Raw genomic sequence first — 21,218 nt, forward strand, 5'->3', positions numbered from 1 at the left:
GAATAGCCCGGTGCCGGACACGCTCGGTGCTGGCTATCGGTCCTGCGGCTTTGCGCCCTACCTGCAGTTTATCAGAGACAGCGTCTTCCTCAACTTTGACATGCGCTCCTACCGGCGATCAGGGGAAAAGGTAAGTTGGCCGCTCGTGTTCTCGTATCCGTACGTTTGTATTGCTATGTGATGGCTTACTGCAGTTTGCGCTCGCTGAAATCCGGCCCAAAGTGCGAAAACTGGCACCCTGGACCAGCTGTTCCGATTCCATCTCTATACTTGATTCATTGCTGTGTAATATTGTATTACTTGCTCTGTCCAGTGGACATTGAGCACTGTAAGCAGCCTAGGGACTTTAGACAACTGTCTATACTTGTACATGTGTATGTCCAGCCCCATCTATACTACCTGTACTTCCAGGGCTTCAAGGGCCGTGCAAGTTGAGGGCGCCAGATATGCGCTTTGGGTCGGATTTCACTGTAGAGTGAAACCTGTCTAAGGCGACCGCTCAAGGACCTTCAAAATGTGGTCTCTGTGAACAGGTGGTCTTCTTATCCATAGCATCCCTTGGTCGTGGTTGCAACGGTCTTCTTGGACAGGTGGTCGTCTTACCCGAGTGGTCGCCTTGACAGGTTTTACTGTACTTGTCGAATTTACTTAGCTGTTAGACTTTGTATCGGTTGTCTATCCCCGTTTTCATTCCTTGCCAGCATCTGTTGTGGGATCAGAAGATCATATAAGCTCAGCAGTTTGGCCCAGTTCTGTTCATGGGTGGGTTTAAAGGCACGCGTATAATTATTCTAACTGTCAGGTTTGGCCTCGTTTTTTCTGTGCTGCGCTGATGAGTTCACTAAGAATGAAACAGCATGCTGTCCGCAGGTGGAGTATATTGTAACTGTCTGCGTGTATTGCTCTGCTTGGCGTGTACCATCCAGTGGGAGGTTTGCTGTGCGGCACTAGAAATCCTCCAGCTGCTGCTGGCCGAGCACCAGCCGGCCGCAAGCAACTTCACCAGCGGTGCACTGGCAGATGCCAGCCACCAGCAGGTCCAGCACGGCAGCAGCATGGATCTCGGCGCACCGCCTGGACACACCATCCTGCTGCACATGCTCAACGAGTCGCCACTGCTTACCAAGGTTAGCTTGCTGCTTCAGCGTGTGTACCGTATTCTCGGCAATACTGGCCAAGGCACTTACTGTGACTTAGTAGTTTGTGAGCCCTCAAATTTCGTTATTTCACCCCGTTTGAAAAAAATCCACGTACAGCCCTGCAATGATGAGGCGCTTATCTCAGATAGGGGCGGTGATAAAAGAATTAGATGATTAAAGATCGGCCCCGATTCCAGAAAATACAGTAACTTGTGGTCATAGCACATCTACGTGCCACCTTGGGAAGGCCTTTCAATCGTTGAGGGTGTCACTGCTGCCAGGAACATTGTCATTTCATGATGTAAACCAGAGAGGTTCCAGGCTGTTTAATAGAGTGCTCAATACCGAAAGCCAGAGCTAGTTCGAACAATGATAACAGGAAAATAAGTGTTTTAACTCCGAGTTTCACGCACTATAAAGCGAACATCAGAAAACAGTCAATTATTGTTCATTTCATGATGTGTATGTAGTTTAGGCGAGTCTGAGATACGGGCAGTGCTAGGTCCCAAGGTGCCCGGATAAGAGACGTCCGAGTGTAGTTGCATATGACAGCTGGAAACCATCGCCTGTTCATGTGAATAGAGCTCAGCGAATGCTGATTGTTCTCAGCCATATGCCTAGCAAGCGATGGGTACCATGCATGTACATGTTGTCGTTGCTACGATGTGATGTTCCTCTAGAGTAACTTTGACAGCCCGAGCTAGTGCCTGTAGCCTATCGTTTGCTCTGGTGCTGTTCGTTCCACTGAGAATGTTTTGTTTGCTGTCTATGACTGCTATGCTGTTGTGTGTGTGTGTGTGTGTGTGCGTGTGTGTGTGTGTGTGTGTGTGCGTGCATGTAGGTTCTGAACGTCATCTTTGACAGTGCTGTTGAGCTTGGCGATGTCACTGGTGTATCATCGGGTAAGGAAGCCTTGTTTTGATTTCCACTTACAGAATGTAGGGCTGGTACCATAACCGTACCCATCACGGGGCTGGGTCTTTGCTTGGACAGAGGTTTTACACTGCACATTCCGTTAATCAGTGCAGCCGACTGAGGCCAGAATAAAGATGGCTAGGTGTATGATATAACCTGACAGATTTGTATATGTGCATGTGTGTGTGTGTGTGTGTGTGTGTGTGTGTGTGTGTGTGTGTGTGTGTGTGTGTGTGTGTGTGTGTGTGTGTGTGCATGTGTGCATGTGTGCATGTGTGTGTGCATGCATAATTGATGTTGTATCTGTACAGTGCCCAGTCATCTTGCATCAGTGGAACAGGCAGGTCTGCTGGCCCTACGCATGCTGGAGAACGCGCTGGCCAAGCAGGAAGCGTTTAACCAGCTGCTTCGAGAGCACGGCGGTGCACAGTGCAGTGTGCTTGTCACTCCCTTGGACCAGCTCCTGCTCACTGTCAACAGTCGCACGTCACGTCCCGACTACTTCCTGCACATAGCAAAGTGAGATACGCTGGCTGGTTGTTGGTGCAGTTCATGTCCACTGTGTTATAGACCTGATGTTATGTGCTATGTACAGTAAAAACCTGTCAAGGAGACCACTCTGATAAGGTGATCATCTGTCCTCGAGGACCACTGCAACCAGGACCATGGGGTGCCATTTCCAGTCAAATGGCCCTGGATAAGGAGACCACCTGTACGTGGGGACCACATTTGTAAGGTCCCCTGAGCGGTCACCTTAGACAGGTTCTCACTCTATTCAGTCAAAGCTGTCACCGTGCCCTTGCATGGGGTCTGTTTCAGTCCATATTCCCGAAGTCCTGTGGTTGCTATGCTGCATAAACAGTGGAGTCGCTTTCTTTGCAAATATAGTTTTCTGTTTGACCCAACTTCTTGTTGGGTGCTGCTGGAAGTGTCTTGTGGATGAAAAAAGGAAGTTTCCTGATGTTTCCCCACAGCATGTGCATCAGTCTCATTTAACCTGTGCAGTGTGGGCGTCTTTCAGTCTTTCAGCTCCTCGGTTTTGCATGTATCCGGGTGCTGTTGGTGATACTCTGTGTGTCTGTGTGTTTGTGTGGATGCATATTTCTGTGTGTGTGTGTGTGCGTGCGCGTACGTACGTGTGTGCCTTATCAGGTTCCTCTCGCTGCCGCATTGCCGGCCGGAACTTGCGCTAGCTGCTGTCAAGATTCTGGGTTGGTCCGTACAGTCTCCCCCAGTGCACAACAAACTGGTTGCCATTCTTACCAGCTCTGAGGTGTGTAAGCTTTTGCCGCTGTACATATGTGCGTGCGTGCTGTTGTGTGTGTGTGTGTGCGTGCGTGTGTGTGTGTGCGTGTTTTTGTAGTGTTCTGTTGGCATGTACTTAACGCTGCCAAGGCCAAGTACGTCTGATGGTTATCTGCACTCTGTGGGAAAGACGGTTTCGGTAGTGGCTTGTTCTAAACCAGAAGCCAGAGAAGACTAATGTGCAGTTTCGCATGGTGCCTGTCCTTTCATGAGCTGTGTTAGAAGCTGGGTGCCTGGTGAGCTACGTGTACCACATGTTCATGACGTTAACGTGGTGTTCCCTTGCACTGTGCCAACCATTTAGGTTGATGCACAGGCCATCTTGCTGGGCTTTGTTGAGCGTCTCGAGGCGGACGAATCTGAAGTGTATCAAGGAGAGATCGAACAAGGTACGTACTAAATCTTGCGTGCAGTAAGTGAGCAGTGCATTGTGTTGAACTGCATTTTCTCTAGCTGTGCATTGGCATGGCTGTGAAGTGTTAACCCAGCCAGGTGTTATATTTGTGCTGGTGTTTTAGGCGGGCAGTTTACATAATATTTAAATCTGCTATCTGAAAACGATTTACACGTATTTTGTATGCAACAACAAGAATAAGAGGACGAAAAAAGTGTTTTTACTCCGAGTTTCACGCACTAAGCAATCATCAGAAACTTATTCTTGTTTGAACTAGCTCTGGTGTTCGCCATTGTCATTGAGCACTCTATTGGACAGCCTGGAACCTCTCTGTTTTACATATTTCGTAGTATAGTTTTTTGTCAGTTTTTCCATCCAGAATTCGTTAAAAAAATTCCGTCTTAGGCCGAGTAAAAAAAATTACTAGATGATCGTCCTTTTTTTTGGAAAAATCGGGGAGGGCGGGAGGATTTTATTTTTATTTTTTTACTTTTTACCCTCTCATGCACACAGTGTACACAACAACATCAAGGTTTTTTTTCTCTTTTTTTCTTTTTTTTTCTTTTTTTCTTTTTCTTTCTTCAGCAGATCGATACTGACGTTGTGATATACTAGTAGTATGTGGTCCATATAGTAAAACTCACGATTTAAAAAATAAAATATTTCTTGGGGCGCTGACAAAAACTGGGGCGGACGGGGACGATCATCTAGCTTTTTTTTTTACTTGGCCTTATAGTATGCGGTCTTACAGTATTCACTGATTTGTTTTCTGTCTGTGTGCACCCACACGCGTTGCACAGATCCCAGTACGCCAAGTCAGATTCGCGCTGCCATCCGCAGGCACATCTTGCACATGCTGCTGCTGGCCCTGCCCTGCCACGCGCCCAACCTGGCCCACTTTCTGCTCGGGTATGAGCTACTCAAGCCAGTTTCACAGACCACGCTCCAGGACCCAGGTGAGGCATGCCCGCGGTTCTTTCCTATGTTTTCATACTGTAAGGCATGAAATATAACGAGGAAGTTAATCGAGCGTTTTTTAGTAGTGGAACTTCTTCGTTCGAATTAATTCCATACGGACCATAATGTTCTGCGTGGGATGTGCCTGTCAACTCCCAGATCGCTAACATACCTTCTCGTTAGCCTACGAAGTTTGGATATTTGTTAAATTTGCAACTCGCTATGGTAGCTCGTCTTACAGTATATTCATGTTTAGTTGATCTTGTGCTAGTGGACACTCGTCATGCTAGTAGGCAGGAGGTTTGCCTAACCAATCGTCAACCGGGTATAGACTTCAATGTTCTACCTGGAAAGTGTTTGGATGTGATACAGTCGACTCCTGATATAAACGAACACCGTTGTGCAGGAGAATTAGTTCTTTTACTTTCTTCTTTAGGGGCCGTCCGTAAATATCGATGTTTTTTTAGAGACGATATTGGTGCTTCTCTCCCTTGACCCCCCTCCCTCCCCCCAGAAGACGCACATGTACATCTAGATCATGGAATCAATATTTTTGGATGCTCATGAAGTGCCCAGGATGTTGAGGGTCCGGTGTAGGCGTGAAAATCCCGCCGCACTCACGCTGCATCGCCTGGGGGGAGCGAACCGGGTTGGCGCTGCAGTGCTCAGCCATCGTGTACTGGTGTAGCCAAAGCGGCTACGCTCGGGCTTGAATTTTTTCAAATCCTTGTTCAGACAGTGAAGACTGGAAACTCTTGTGGAGTTCGTCCGTGTTTGTTCGCACTGCCTCTACGTCTTGAAAAAGGTCTCCCGCAGGCATCGTTCGGCCGATTTCCACAATCAATAGCTCATTCTTTTGCTCTTGAAATTCGCCATGGGCGTACAGCTTCCAATTTTTGATTTTGTTCTTGTGTCGCGAGTTTTAGCTCCGCGAACGGAAGCTGGTTTCACATTTCTTGTATAGCCATTTAGACGTCCGCGTGCAGGGATCGGCGAAACTTCAGATATTTACATCGATATTTTTCTGATGCTCGAAAAGACGCACATGGCTCAAACCCCCTCCCCCCCAGACGCACCAATATCGTCTCTAAAAAAACATCGATATTTACGGACGGCCCCTTATAGCCAAACTTCTTCTCAGTTTATAGCCGAAGTTCGTTATAACAGAAATACACTTGCACTGTGGGTTCAAACTGGGACATGGATACCAGTTCACTATAGTTATCATGAAATTCGCTATATGCGAGTTTGTTATAAGTGGAGTCGGCTGTACTACTTGCACTGTTGTAGGGTTCAAGTCCAACCCAACTGGCACTAGTTTATTGGTTGTACCGGTGTCCAGTCCAACCCAACTGCCAGTTTGTGGGTTGAGTTGGTGCTGGCTACTTGCCTGCACTTTCACAAAGACGGCGATGCACGGTTGGCCTATTTTCCCGTACCGGCCTAGAGAGAATATTATTGACCTAGTTGCAGTGGTGCATAGATACTCTATCTGTGTCCATTGCAGAGTCCAGTCGGTTTTCCAATGCTCCGGCTATTTGTGTGTGCGTGTGTGTGCGTGTGTGTGTGTGCGTGTGTGTGTGTGTTTGTCCAGGTGTTGGCGGATCGCCTCGCACGTGTCTCCACGCTATTCTCTCCTTGCTTGAGTGCCACTCGGCTGCACCGGCCTCATCACTGGCATGCCTGCCTGTAGCGTGCACGGCCAGTCCTCGCTTGGCTGCGCTGTGCTATCGCTTGCTCTATGAACTGTGCGCCGCATCCAGCACTAGTCTTGTAACATTGCGCTACCTGCGCTCCAGTCATGACTTCCTTGGGCAGCAGTTGCGCTTGACGCCGCCAGCTGAGCTCACTGAGACATCGGATAGCGCTCAGTTGGATGACGAGGGTCGCCAGCTGCAGCTTGATATGATGGAGCAACAGGTCCGTACCATATCTCTCTTTTTCTCTCTCTCTCTCTCTCTCTCTCTCTCTCTCTCTCTCTCACTCTGTCATGTTTTGGATCAACGCCTCTCATGTCTTCTGTTCCTGCTTGTTTGTGTGGAAATCGAATTCCTTATTTATTCCAGTGAGGAATGACATCTGCTCCTTAGCTTTTGTTTGAAGTATTAAGAAACACGTTCTGTAGGCACATTGCAGACAAGAGTTGTTGAACCCTTTTGAGCTGTTTTGAGGAAGCACATGTTACTGTCCTTTGACAGTGCAACATGTACTTGGTAGGTAAATGACAGTCTCTGTGTGTCTATGTATGTGTGTCTGTGTATGTGTGTGTCTGTGTATGTGTATGTCTGTATATGTACAGGTCGTCCCTCGTTAATACATAATCTCTGGGACTTGACAAATGTTATGTATTAACGGGGTTTATGTACTAAACGAAAGTGTACATATCTTGCTTGTGTATCAGAATTTTTCACATTTTTCAACTTTTCAGAGTGTTTCTTGCTGCCATGACTAGGGAGCGAGATATTCTTGATTCCCTCGATATAACATAAAAATTATGTTATAACGGTCACAGTCAGCGAAGATTCTACAGTTTTACTGTAAGACCAGACATTTTACATGATACCTGCCCAGTCGCCATGCCTGTACAGTCACTCGGGGAAAAACAGAGCTTTGTCAGTTTGTGATGTCCGCTCTGATTTCTGAGCTAATTGCGTCCACCAGTAGAAACTAGAACACGATGTGCCTCCACTGGAAGCCCAAAAGACCAACAAATTATGTACTATTGAGGTAGGTGGCATGTGGGTCCGGAGAAATGTTATGTACTAACGGGGTTTATGTACTAACGAATTATGTACTAACCGACACAATTTGTATGGAAGTGACCACGTTTCGTCCGGGACTTGAGATTTCTTATGTACTAACGGGGTTTATGTACTAACCGGACTCGTATTAACGGGGGACGACCTGTATCTGTCTGTCTGTGCTTGCAGACGTGGCTGTGGAGAATGGCAGCCCTTGACCTGCGGCTGACAGCGGAGCAGCAGCAGACATCTCACACGCAGCACATTGTCAGCATTCTCTTCTCCTCCGCAGCCAGTTGGACAAACTCCAGTGCTGGTGAGGCAGCATCTGGCTTCCCAGCATCCGCTCAGGCATCACAGGGCGCCTTGTCGGACAACAACCAGGAGAATCGCCTTCTCAGTCTTCTTGATTGCATTGATTTCAGGCAGGATAATTTTGACGCCTTCCAGCTACAGCACTTCAACTCTGCACTGGTCGAGGAGGTACGCGCAATACTAGCTTTCCCACGCTGATAATAATAAATGGATTTAATTTTGATGTGGGCTGAGGTGTGAGATTGCACTCATCAAAGATATAGGCAAAGCCACCATCAACCCAAGCTTGTGGATAGGCATTAGTTATTTTTGTTTACGCCCAGTAGCTAGCTTTGTAACTTTTTGGTGTGTGTGTGTGTGTGTGTGTGTGTGTGTGTGTGTGTGTGTGTGTGTGTGTGTGTGTGTGTGTGCGTTCATGTACGTGTTCGTGTATTTGTTGCAGGAACTGAACAAGCGAACTACTCGTACGGATGATCGCCTGTGCGTGGGTAGTTTTGAGCTGTACGACGTACGGGCCATTCACGTGCTGCTCATGCAAGAGCTGAACAGTGCACAAACAGCATCCGCTGCTTCTCAGCGACAGTTTGTGCTGGAGGTGAGTTGCACTGCCTCTCACACATGTTTGTCAGCCTATCACACAAGTCACACCGCTAATAGAATTCAAATTCGACGGGATTTGCGTACCGGGCAGGTCAAGAACAAGGAGTCGTACAACTCTCTGGTCAAGAACCACCTTTCCGCTTCCGTGGGACGCCACCACCCACACCGCTAAAAGAGGTTACTGTAAAATGTACTAATTTTTGACGCTGCAAAATTTCGGCATTTTATGATTCTTCGACATTTCGGCAGCGATACAAAATATTTTCGGCACGGCTGCGGTAAAGGTCAGTTCGTCGCCAAAGCCAATGTGAAAAATTTCATCAGCGTTTTAATTTAGGCATCCGTGGGGTCGGTGCCGAATATAGCCGGAATCAAATAGCTGCCGAAATGTATAATTACATCATCAATTGAGAGTGCTTGGCGAAGTCGTGGCACAGTGCCGCGCTAAGTCTTGCACAAGCAACTCGCCAATTATAAATCCACTGACTCACGCTATAATACTTAGCGCCCATCAGAAAATCCACTGACTCCTGCTATAATACTTAGCGCCCATTAGAAAATCCACTGACTCACGCTATATTACTTAGGGGCCATCCGTAAATACCGATATTTATTTAGAAACGAAAACTAGTCATTTCTCTTCACCTCTCTCTCTCTCTCCCCCCCCCCCCCCCCCCCCCGAGAAACGAACACATACAAATGGTACATAGCATCGATATTTTTGCCCTTTTTTTGTACATGCATGCACTGGTACACATACGTGTACATGTACATTGTATGTTTTAAAAATATGGAGAACATATTAGGGTTTTTTGACAACTTCCTTTAACCGGCATGTTCGGGTTCTCCACCGTCTCTGTGAAAACAGCCAACAGCATGAAGGTGTGCATTCCGGTTCTCCACCGTCTCCGTGAAAACAGCCAACAGCATGACGGTCTGCGTTCCGGTTCTCCGCCTTCTCCGCAACCAAAACAACTACCGTAAAGTCCGCTGCAAACGCCCACTTCGCAGCAAACGCCCACCCCAGCGGGTCCATACTATTTTCGTCTTTTTCAGGTCAATATAGTTGTAGAAAACTGGCATGAAGGTTGAATGCGTACGAAAACGGCTGTAATGCCTACAATCTGCCTATGTCTTACCAGGAGGCTCTACAAAAGCGATTGTCATCATCTTGCTGCCAAGAAAAACTTCTGTCGAGATTTCCTTTCATTCGATAAATGAGTCGTTTTTGTGGTAGTTCGCTCTCCATGTGGTAATGCCGTAGAATCCATCTGGTTTTCATGAATGTTCTGCACTTTCAGAACGGAACTGTGATTGTTTTGACGAAGCGTCATTCAACGACTTGACCGCTCGCAGTATTGCAGTTGCAAGTCGAACAGGGTATGTCACAGAAGCTAGTACAAGCTACACCTACAAAGTCGCTGCTAACTTGTTGAAAACTCTGAAGTGCTCGAGAAAAACCCTTGCCTTTGAGCGTTGCGTGATTTGGAAATGATCAGAAGTGTATTTGGTTCCTGCAATACTCTGTTCTTCGCTACCTTGTTAATCAGAAGAAACTCCCGTTTGGATTTGCGAAATAAAGCAACCATCATCATAAATCACGACGAGCTATCTCGTAGCGAGTGCCCAAAGAGATTTTGAAACCAGGAAAGTGGACATAGTTTACCGTAGAAAGCGCTCTTCCCACTACGGTATGAGATGCACTTTCGTACAGTAGAGGTGACAGTGCATGGGGTCAGTGTGTACAGGCCAGCAAATCTTGCAAAAATGGGGTGGGCGTTTGCAGCGGACTTTGCGGTAGAGGCAAAAAACATAATAGTGCATAGTGGTACAGAGGTATGTCTAGTCATTGCCATTCGCTGAACTTGAAAGTAGATACATGTATACAGTATAGTGCAGAAGAGGCAAAACAGGTCCAGAGCTTTCAAGCTGATGAACGCAGAACACTATTCGTACTTCGAAGTACGTACTTGTAAAAAAAAACAAGTAAAAACAGCAGGTATAGAATGCAGAATCACTTCTTCTTCGGTCGGCCACGGGCACTCTTGTGGCCGGCTTGACCCTTGTGTTTCAACAGCGCATAGTACGTGGAGAAAGCAAGTGTACAGCGCTCTGCACCATCACCATACCCACACAGATGCTGCTTGGGTGCATTGGTGGCGGGTGTGGCATCATGCGTCAGCTTCTTGTGCCGCGCCCAGTCGGCTGCTGACTGGAAAACACACCGGCAACGATCACATGAAAGCGGCATATCTGACGACTCATCGCGTGGTAGAAAAGCATCAGGCTTTTCTGCAGGCTGGCCGAGGGCAGTTGCCCCCTACACCATCTGCAGAAAGGTCTTGAAATGCCCCGGGTGGTCAGGATCAGGATTGGGGGTGAAGATGATCCCACCAGATGACTGCACCAGACTCATAGCCTTCTCACTGCGGACTGGCTGGTGAGTACAGTGGCTGCAGGCTGCGTCTCTGCCCTTCACAAAAGCCAGGAAGTGACTGCGTTGATCAATGTGTTTCATCAGGAACCCCTATTCCTTCCTGGCTGTAATCAGGGTGGGATCAGCCTTGAGTCCTGTCAAGCTTGCAGAGTTGAAACTCGCCATGGCATCCTGCTGACTTGCCTCTTCCTGCTTGCTTTCCCCGAAACACGACGCGGCTACTGGGAGCACAGGAAACCCATAATACTCTGTTCCTGCCTAGTGACTGCAGACTGTCTCCATGGCCACGTCATGGATTACAGATTCCTTTCGAAGCATATCGTCATTAGAGAGCCCTGTCCGCTGTGACTGTGGTTCGTCCTCTCCATGAAATCTGGACATCAATATCGTCGACCTCTGCTGTCAAGACGGAAGCAGGCGCAAGCCACGAAGCACCTTCGGTTTGCTTGGACTTCCATTTCTGGACCTCTGCAATAAAGTTCTCGGCCTGTTCGGAGTCGTCTTTCACCGCTTTCCACGCAGCCTGCCCTTCTCGGACCACAGTCTCTCTCGATTTCTCGCCACCATCGAATCTTTCTATGTATGCGTCAACGTACCTTTCGTAGAGAGGGTGTTTTTCCTTTTTAGCGTAGACAGCTGATCCAACCGCAAAAAACCCGAACAAGGTGAGCTGTCTTTTTTTCTTCCGTGATGGAGAAGACGCCGTGATTGTCCAAAGTGAAGCACTTGAGAATGACAACAAGCGTTTCCCAAACTCTGCTGTGAAGACTACAACATGATGTACATACGAGTACGTGTACTATGTGAGTTGTCACAGTCATTTGCCCTTGACTGACTGAGCTGTTGTGCCTGGCTTGGACTGGCCCTTGGCCCAGCGCCAGTTGCACAGCGAGAGCGGCACCACTGGTGCTGGCGCTGCAGACATCACCGGCGAGGAAGCGGACAGAAGGGAAGCCGGACGCAGGTCTTCGGAAGCGAATCAAAAAACGACTTCCACTCCTCGATTAGGTCCAACACCATGGCCGGGTCGGCGAGGGCACCTCAGCGAGTCCTACCGTACCTGGTATCGTGTATTCGACTCCCTGATGCCAGTACAGACACTAGGTGTAGATCTGCATCAGCCATCAGGGTGTCGGGTTTCAGGACTCGATGAAGCACATCGATCAATGGAGTCAACTGAGCTGATGCCGGTGCAGTAATACAGGTACAACAACTTCGGAGTCGGGTTTCACGACTCCGTGGAGTACACCGATCACCCGATCCGGCCGAGTCAACCAAGCTGAGGTCGTTTTATGGCAGTGCAGAGTATGTCTAGTCCACTCCACCACATGCACAGTCAGTATCAGTGCACTTAATGCAGCTACTACCAGTATGCCACTCGTTCACACCTAGGCTAGATATGGTCCACAACAAAGCCTAGCCGGAGGCTAGAACTATCGACAGGCTGGGCTGGCGATCTACCGTACTCATTGCAGTGCATTCCTGCATGGGCTGGACATGCTCACACTTCAATGTACCAACTGTACATCAATATTTTTTAGAGAAACGAACAGGCACTCAACCCCCCCCCCCCCCCCCATACGACTAGTTTTCATTTCTAAATAAATATCGATATTTACGGATGGCCCATTAGAAAATCCGCCCATGAAAAATCATTCTCATAACCTCTATACTGCCGGTATGTTTTCTACTATCTTGTTGCTGTGCGATACAGGAGATAGATTCCATCCTGCATGGCATCGTGCAGCGCAACGTCAATCGCCGTCGCCTCGCTGGCCGTCTGGCTTTCTTTGACGCCTGGCGGCAGGTCATCGAGGTCGTCCTCATCGCCTGCCCTATGGATCTGCTTGCTGGTGACCAGCGTATTGCACTGCTCTTTGAGATCATACAAGATCTGCTACTCAAGGTACGTTTGTATTTGTATTTATGGATTCTCCACGGTCCTTGGCCAATCGCGGGAGTCTCCGCTTTCCATGCTGTGCCTCATGTTGTGCTTTTAGTCTTCATGGCAGCAATGAGGCCGTGCGTGTTGATGTCATGGCCAGTAGTACGACGTATGCCTTGAGCAAGACGCACATCAATGCCCGTTCCATCACACCGCTTTTTTCCCCCTGCTGGACTGGCAGTGACATTTGTGTCTATAGCCGATGTTGGTGTATGGTAGTAATGTTGAGCAGCAGGACTGAGCGTCTGAAGTAGCTAGCTCCATAGACAATTCACTTTGTATTTTGCTGCTTGCAGTCATCTTGTAAACTGCGATGTGACTATGCCAGCACTACCAGCTGCAAAGCACTAGCAGAGCCCACTGTCTGTTCTGGAATGTGGAGGTCTCTCTCAGGTATCATGATTGCCTTCGCCTGTGTTTCATTCAGGTGCTGAGCGCTGACATCAACCCGGATCTGGTGAGTGCAATCCTGCCCGTCGTCATGCTGTTGATGAGCCAGCTACGGCAGAGCTTTGCTGCGCTGCGCACCAGTTCACAGCTGCCGGGACGTGGGGCGCCGTCGGCCGCGTCGCGCCAGGGCCTCCCGGCCGGACCGCTGCACAGCGTGCTGGTGTCTGTGTGCGAGGCCATCAGCCACTGCAGCTCCACACAGCGCCGCCACCGCGCCTACCTGTACGGTGCCCTGCTCTACTATCTCCAGCTGTGCGCCGACGCGGCAGCGCATGACAGTACGAGTGACGGCGCGAGCGCCTCAAGTGGAACAGACGGCGCATCTTCCTATTCGCAGGAGAGAGGGTTTGGTACGTAGCTACTTGATTCTATGTCGCCTTTATTATCCAGTGAAGACTGAATGTCTTCCTAAGAGTGTGCAGACTCCACTGTAGCCACTTCATTTTCACAGTTATACACCACTACCCAAAACGGTCTCTTGGCTACAATTTTTTTTAAAGACCAAGTGTTGTTGATAATTTATCTGATGTCGTTCTTTAGTGATCATTGCCCACTAGAATCCGTTCATTGTGGCAATGAATGCGTTAACTCGCGCATCAACAACAGGGAGCATTGTACCATGAATTCAGGGTTGAGCCGAAATGAACTGTCTGTGTGTGTGCGTGTGTATGTGTGTGTCTGTGTGTGCGTGTGTATGTGTGTGTCTGTGTGTGCGTGTGTCTGTGTGCGTGTGTCTGTGTGCGTGTGTGTGTGTCTGCGTGTGTGCGTGCTCCGCTATGATGTGTGTGTGTGCTGTGACACAGGTCTTGCTCAGCCCAGTATCTCCACCGTGTTGACCAGTAGCAACCTGGAAACACTGGCCAGCTACGGCGACGCCGTCATGGATATCATCTGTAGGGATGCATGCGAAGGACACCACATAGGACGGGTATGTGGATGCTTGCGATGCACGCACACACACGCACACACACACACACGCATGCACACACGCACACACATACATACATTCATACATACACGCGCACACACACGCACACACACACACACACACACACACACACACACACACACAGACTAGTTCATTTTAGTTATCGTATCATGTGAGTACCTAGGTTGAAATTGAATTGCGTATTCTGCTTGCTGAATGTGTTGCCTCTTCAATTGCTCTGCGTGTTTTGTGTACAGATGTTGGCATTGGCGCTTCTCGATGCTGTGATCTCAGTGGACTGGCATCACCACTGGCTGCAGTTTCTTGTGAGGCACGGCTATCTGCGCCATCTCATCGACTCACTGGTGCAGGAAGACGAGATGCTGCAGATGGCACTGCAGCCGAATCCTGAGCCGCTGCGTGCATTGTACATCTATGAATCCAAGATGGTGAGGCGACGTGTGTTATGTTTAACCCCTTTCTTCCCGTGTTCTCAGTGTAGTGTTGATGGCCATGTACTTCCTGTTGCACTACGCACACTTATTGTTGGACTTGTAGGATTTAGCTTGCCCGTTGTTGCACTCATTCTAAACACACCTGCAGGCTTGGCGTGTATCGGTAGTATATTCTAGTGATTGAATGCCTATCCCTTTGAGCATTGTACTCTTGATTGGAAAGAAAGTCTGTTGTTCAATGTCCACCCTGTTGTGAATCCCAACGTGTCGCTTGTTTTCTGTGTTATCAACTCTTATCCCGCTATACAGGCACTGCTCACGCGGCTTGCTCAGACCGCAAACGGTGCACAGGCTCTCCTGCAGCTTGGCCTGTTGGGTAAGCTGTCCGAGTGCCGCTACCTGCACACGCGGCCCGACCTCAGCGTTTCGTCTGGATTCAACCACGCTGCAGCAGCAGCGGCAGGGGACATGTCGGAAATGGGCGCAGACGACTCCTACTTCATGCCGTCGGTGCTGGAACGATATCGCCAGCTCATACTGCCGACACTGAAGCTGGTCGTGAGCGTTCAGACGTCCGCTGGACGACAGAACCGTGATGTGGCCGGACAAGTGAGTCATGGTGCTTCTGCTTCTGCTAGGTGCTACATGGACCAGTAAATTTGTCGAACACCTGAGAAAAAATATTGTTTATTTTTCCGGTGAAGGAGGCTCTGGTGCAACATATAGATGGGTGAGCTTGCTTGCTCCTACTCATTGCCGAGAGGGATTTTCTTACTCGCATGTCGACGGAATACTAGTAACCTGAGGACATGGAGGATAGCTCTGAACAACGCTGGCAACTTGAAATTGTAGAAACTCATTCAAACACACGGAATAGCATCATGCAGCATACGGAGAGGTAGAACACTGAAAAATCTGCTTTTAGAGGGTGCTCGACTTTCTGTGTATGTGGATCGTTTTAGATGTCATACTTTGTTGCGTTGGCGACCTCCACCAGAATTTTGTAAATATGCTGTTCTAAATATGCTGTTTGTAAATATGCTGTTCTCTACCTTGTGTGGCTGCATGCCTAAAAAAATGAATGTAATTTATGTCGTAAAACAGACCGGTGCCAGGCTGTTCAAAAGAGTGCTCAATGCCCGAGGGCAGAGCTCAATGCCCGAGGGCAGAGAGCTACTCACAACAAGAAGTAGAAGATGATGAATAACTCGTTGGGACTAATTTACGTCGTACAGTAGGTATCGGTTATAGCGTGGGCGTTTGAAAAACGACATTTGATTCTTATTGCCGATATTTCTTACACACGATAAATCACGTGTGACATATCATATGCACGTGTGACATCATACATGTACATGTACATGTATGCGCGCACGTTTGGCATGTAGACACGTACACATGATACACGTACACACGGATCAATCAGACTCGGGGTCGTGCTAGGCGACTGCGGAGCAGCGGATACGAGAGAAGTCGGAAGAAAGAGTCCGACTGAACAGAAAAAGTGATTCTCCAATGCTCAGTTGGACATAACTCTCTTTTTGTGTTGAATATTATTGTATTGAGTATGCACAGAGCACAGATGTTATTACTACAGGCGATACACTTTGCACTAATCTGGCATATTTTGCTACACAAAATCCATTCTTAGGGCCGATATATTCTACTATGCGATAATACTGCTTGTAAGAATAAATATACACATAAAATATGTGTTATGATTATGAAAAAATGAGTGTTCATTCTTGTAAGCAGTATATTCTTGTATACGACCACACTATAACCGATACGCACTGTACTCTGTTTGGGCTTATTTTTCCCGTTTCTGTCTGCTTTGCTAGGTGAGTCACTTTGTGTTCAGCCACGTCAACGTGTTCACAGCAATCCTGGAACAACAGGCGCACCCGCTAACACTGTCGGCACTGCACGAACTCATGCTCACCACTGCCGTAGTGGGGCAGATTGGCAGCGCTCCAGTTGCCAACACTGCCGGTAGGTACTGGGGCATTCTAATGGGTGTACGGGTTTTGATGCTGCTGCTTTTCTTCTGTTAGTGTTGTAGCTGCTTGCAGAGGTTGTCTTGTCTTCCCACTGTTTTGTGTGACTGTGTGCAGATGAACTTAGGTTATAATATTATGGTACATTGCTGTTGCTGTTGTTGTTGTTGTTGTTGTTGTTGTTGTTGTTGTTGTTGTTGTTGTTGTTGTTGTTGTTGTTGTTGTTGTTGTTGTTGTTGTTGTTGTTGTTGTTGTTGTTGTTGTTGTTGTTGTCACGCTGTCACATTGCTGCTTGTTATGCACACAGAGCACGTGTGTGTGTACCTACACCAGATATACCGTACTGGCCAGAGAACTCCCAGCCTGATGAATAGAATAGTGTCTGGCACTACACAGTCTTAGCTCTGCACACATTTTTCAGTTCACTCAAACTTTGCGGTACAATATTCACGAGGTTGGATTTCTCTGGCCAGAACTGTACAATGTACTTGATAGGCTGCTTCACTGCACAACTTTACTACGGCTGTACAGAATTGCCTCGCCTCAATCAAGATTCTGTAGCTGTTATTTTGTTTGTTTGTAGCGTCTCCCGTACTTGTTCATCTACCCAGATTTTTGTGCGGTGTGTTGTACGAAACAATCGGCGTGTACGCTAACAGTTCTCGTTTCCTGCTGCACTGTTTCTTTGTCGGCAGGAGTTGGCACGCAGATGGGTCAGCAGCAGCAAATACTACTGCTGCAACATGCTCATCTCAAGCGACTGATGCTTGGCTTATTGCCTCGCTATTGTCAGCCGCAAGCGTGGCCGGCCCTGGTCAAGCAGGTTGCCGAGTCTGACATTGGTCTGGAGCAGGCGAACAGCACGGGGCTGGCTGATCTTGTGGCTCAGAGCCGGGACGGAGCGTTGGGCAGCAAATCCACAGCCCCCTCCGGCGCTGCACCTAGCACGGCAGGATCTAGTTCTGCGCTCAGCTCGGTCAGCGAGCAGGCGACCATCTGGCTGCAGCAGATCTGTGCAAACACACTGACGTTCTGCCGTCACTACGTCTCCACTACGAGTAAGAGGTTACCTTGACTTGGAATGTGCTGTACTGTGCTCTACCCTTTTTAGCTGTGTGCCTTGTAGCTATCACATCCACACACGTTTATACTGCACTAGTGATGGTCAATGTTGCAATGTTGTATTTCTCTATGCTTGTGTGCCCCGGTCACCTCCAGCCCCAATGAAGCGAGCACCGCTGGAGACGACCATCTTCCATGCGGACATCTCTGATAGTTCGCTGCGTGAGGTTCGCCCTCAGTACAGTACAGGTAAGGTGAACTGGGCGGCAGGGGAAAAACTGTGCTTCCCGCCTCTCGTCAACTTATGGTGTTCAGCTGAAGATGACTACTCTCAACGGCGTAGCTCATGCTTGCTGACATGCTTGTCTGACTCAAGACTGGCGGTTGCCTTTCAGCCCGCAGAGAACACAAGCTCTGGCATTGGAAGCAGTCACCTTCTTCCAACATTTCTGCCAAATTCACCACTCAGATTCTAATTTTCTTTTTCTTTTCTTTTTTTGCCACCGGAAAAGACTTTGCAGGAAGCAACGGCGGAGCCAGCTGCTGACTTCCTGTTTTATGTACAGCTGCACTACAGTCCGTTTCAAAAAGATTTACAACCCTGGCGATCGCCCGCGGAGTTTGGCGTCTTACCGTATGAGCACTTGAGCGCTGCCTGGAAAAACTCACTGTGAACTCGAAGAAATATTCCGCGCGAAAGCAGGAAAAATGACAACTCGCTCACGTTGACACAGTCGTGGACGTACGTCTGGTTTACAACAAACGAGTTCTTCCTCGTATCGATAATGGAGGCAGAGAGTACATGTCGAAACGAAAGTGTTGTAAATGTTGACGAGCTGCATGGGTCCGTTTTGTGACCAAAATAGTTTCTTTGAGCTGCGGTGCAATTTACTCACCGTGTGACGAAAACGGCATCGACACGGACTCATTCCCAAGGTCATGACTTGGCAAAGCTATCCGTGTGACTTCGACGACATTTTGAGAAAGGCAAACGCTTGTGAACGCTGATAGAAGACGGCGTTGACTGCTAAATTCAAATAAATTGGCGATCTTGAAATACTAAAATAAATCTCAAAAAGCTACAGCGCGATGACTTCCATTATAATTCACTCACACCATTGCAGTGTTGTGGGTGTGTTCACATAGCGTGAGCCAGTCAAGTGTCAGTCAGTTCGGCAGGAAGCGCGAGCTCCAACAACAAGTCGTTTGGTGCAGCCACCTTCTTTGTCTTGTACCAGCTTGATCACCAAAACAATGGAAAAAAAGTTTGACGTGAGGATAGGTTGGGATTTGAACTCACAACTTCATGGTCAGCAGACAGCATTCATAACCACAAGGCCAAAAAGGAAAGGATAAATCGTGGGTTTTGATAAAAAATCGATACTGGCTTCCTGGGCAAATTGTAAACCATGGGAAAAGGCCGGAAACCTGGCCGAAATTCTAACTCCTTAACGGTTGGTCCAATTGTTCTGAAACCTTCACAGAACAATTTGCCGTGTCCTAACAAGCCATTCTATGTACTTTGTTGTCCAAATTTCCCTTATCTTCATACTTTTTAAGACCCAAACCTGATTGTAAATCTTTTTGAAACAGACTGTAGGCAGCTCGATAGATGTTGGCTTCCACGCATATCGGTAATATCAATACTACCAGGGATTTTCATGGGTGGCCTTGCCATGTGTTTATTTGCTCTTTCCTCCCTCCCTCCCTCTCTCTCTCTCTCTCTCTCTCTCTCTCTCTCTCTCTCTCTCTCTCTCTCTCTCTCTCTCTCTCTCTCTCTCTCTCTCTCTCTCTCTCTCTTCCTTTCTCTCCTCTCTATCTATCTATCACTTTCTCTTTCTCCCTCTCTTTCTCTCCTTCCCTATGCTATACATGCCTTTCTTGTTAGACTCGCATAACATGACACCATCTCCGCCACTCGCTGCACTAGTGCGCCAAGTACGACTGTCGGCCGACGCTGCCCAGCGCACATCGGACGAGCAGAAGAACTACCAGCGACGCCTGAAAACCCTCAGCCATCTATCTGTCGAGGATTGTCAGGAGGTCAGTTTGAGATTCCATTTGATGTTTGTCAGGAGGTCAGTTTGAGATTCCATTTGATGTTGCATAGGTGTAATGTTAAAATGTTGATATTAATTTTGGTTACCGATATATGCCTTTGTTTCCTATTGTGATTGGGATTATGCTTTTCTGTTTTCTTGCTCAGCTTCTGCCGAATGGTGTGGATTGGGCCAAACTGTCCACTTTGCAACGTCAACAAACAATCCGGCAGTACTTGTTGCGACTAGTCCAACACAAGACGCAACAAATCGACCTACTTCTTTGTATCCTCATCGTCGTTTTACCGATGCACTTCACGTGCACCCGTGCACATGCGCTCACACGTGCACACACGCGCGCACACGTACACGTGCACACATGCACACACGCGCGCGCGCGCGCACACACACACACACACACACACGCATGCATGCATGCACATACACACTGCCCAGTCAGTTAGTCTCTCGTTTTCTGTGTGTATGTCTGTCTCTCCCTCTCTCTCTTTCCATGTGTGTGTGTGTGTGTGTGTTTGTCTTTCTCTCTCCCACTCTCTCCATCTCTCTTTCTTCCTCTCCTCGCGTACATAACCCCTTTACTGCCATGCTGGAGTGTGATGTGAATGGGGTTGTCCACATGTTCCAAACTTGGGCTACGGCTGTAGATCCTTTGGCTTGTGCTTGTGGTCTATGCCACAAGACAGAGCACTGCACTACAAGTGGACAAGAGCAGTAGTAAGAGTTGAATCTCTAACGGGGGCACAAAGTCTAGCGTTTTAACGAGAAAGAACCCATTGGTAGCTCAAGAAACGTTACACGTATATTATTCCTTCTCTCCTCTGTACTGGAGAAATAGAAGACAGGCGTGTGCTCGCAGGGGTCTTCTAACATTAGACTTGTCACACTTCAACTGTCACAGTATTGCACATACATATACCTGGCATCTTGCCTGCCATCCGATTTGTATATACGCTTGCCTTGACTTCACACTGTATTATAGATATTATCGAAACATCACTGTTTATCTTGTGGCGGCATGTAGAATTCTACTTTCTCCACGTGAAGGTGACGGACGATGCGACGAACGTGTTACGGCTCAATCAGCCAACACCGAAGAAAATGCGTTCACTAGGAGAGCGTAAGTTCCTGATGATTTCTAGGCGTGTGCGTGTGCGTGTGTGTGTGCGTGTGTGTGTGTGTGTGTGTGTGTGTGTGTGTGTGTGTGTGTGTGTGTGTGTGTGTGTCCCATATGGTGCAGTGGTACGTGCAGTCGATTTCCAATCGAGAGGTTGCGGGTTCAATTCCCAACGATTATGGTCGCAGACGTCTTTCTTCTCTTTCTCGGACTCTTCCTGACTTTTCTTTCATTCTCCTGGGTGGTTACCAATCGCCAGTGTATGCCGGAGTATGTGGTGTGGTGTGTGTAGAAAAAAATGGAAAGATGAAAAATAGGGATTCACTGGCCAGAAAAAATCACTTCAAACAGCTGTGTGGTGGATACCAGGCTAAAAATAGTGGCAGTGAATTCATCAGCCTTGC

The 21,218-nt window shown here is 48.1% G+C and overlaps 1 protein-coding gene across 1 annotated transcript in view; it reads left to right on the forward strand.

Annotated features, from left to right (window-relative positions):
* The window catches only part of LOC135817236 (nuclear pore complex protein Nup205-like), a 35,030-nt gene that overhangs the window by 10,662 nt on the left and 3,150 nt on the right, over window positions 1-21,218 (forward strand). The window contains exons 13-33 of the mRNA XM_065330362.1: window positions 1-130; window positions 927-1,127; window positions 1,981-2,041; window positions 2,366-2,573; window positions 3,207-3,327; window positions 3,664-3,748; window positions 4,554-4,709; window positions 6,305-6,630; window positions 7,641-7,934; window positions 8,209-8,361; window positions 12,518-12,709; window positions 13,176-13,548; window positions 14,002-14,126; window positions 14,384-14,575; window positions 14,891-15,190; window positions 16,423-16,573; window positions 17,274-17,636; window positions 17,797-17,889; window positions 19,529-19,683; window positions 19,847-19,964; window positions 20,680-20,817. The exon at window positions 1-130 is cut by the window's left edge and continues 83 nt beyond it. Of these exons, the coding sequence (XP_065186434.1) occupies window positions 1-130; window positions 927-1,127; window positions 1,981-2,041; window positions 2,366-2,573; window positions 3,207-3,327; window positions 3,664-3,748; window positions 4,554-4,709; window positions 6,305-6,630; window positions 7,641-7,934; window positions 8,209-8,361; window positions 12,518-12,709; window positions 13,176-13,548; window positions 14,002-14,126; window positions 14,384-14,575; window positions 14,891-15,190; window positions 16,423-16,573; window positions 17,274-17,636; window positions 17,797-17,889; window positions 19,529-19,683; window positions 19,847-19,964; window positions 20,680-20,817 (3,935 nt within the window). The remainder of the gene's footprint in view (window positions 131-926; window positions 1,128-1,980; window positions 2,042-2,365; window positions 2,574-3,206; window positions 3,328-3,663; window positions 3,749-4,553; window positions 4,710-6,304; window positions 6,631-7,640; window positions 7,935-8,208; window positions 8,362-12,517; window positions 12,710-13,175; window positions 13,549-14,001; window positions 14,127-14,383; window positions 14,576-14,890; window positions 15,191-16,422; window positions 16,574-17,273; window positions 17,637-17,796; window positions 17,890-19,528; window positions 19,684-19,846; window positions 19,965-20,679; window positions 20,818-21,218) is intronic.

This window comes from Sycon ciliatum, chromosome 5 (genome assembly GCF_964019385.1).
Source record: "Sycon ciliatum chromosome 5, ocSycCili1.1, whole genome shotgun sequence".
In the NCBI taxonomy this organism is placed as follows: Eukaryota; Metazoa; Porifera; class Calcarea; order Leucosolenida; family Sycettidae; genus Sycon; species Sycon ciliatum.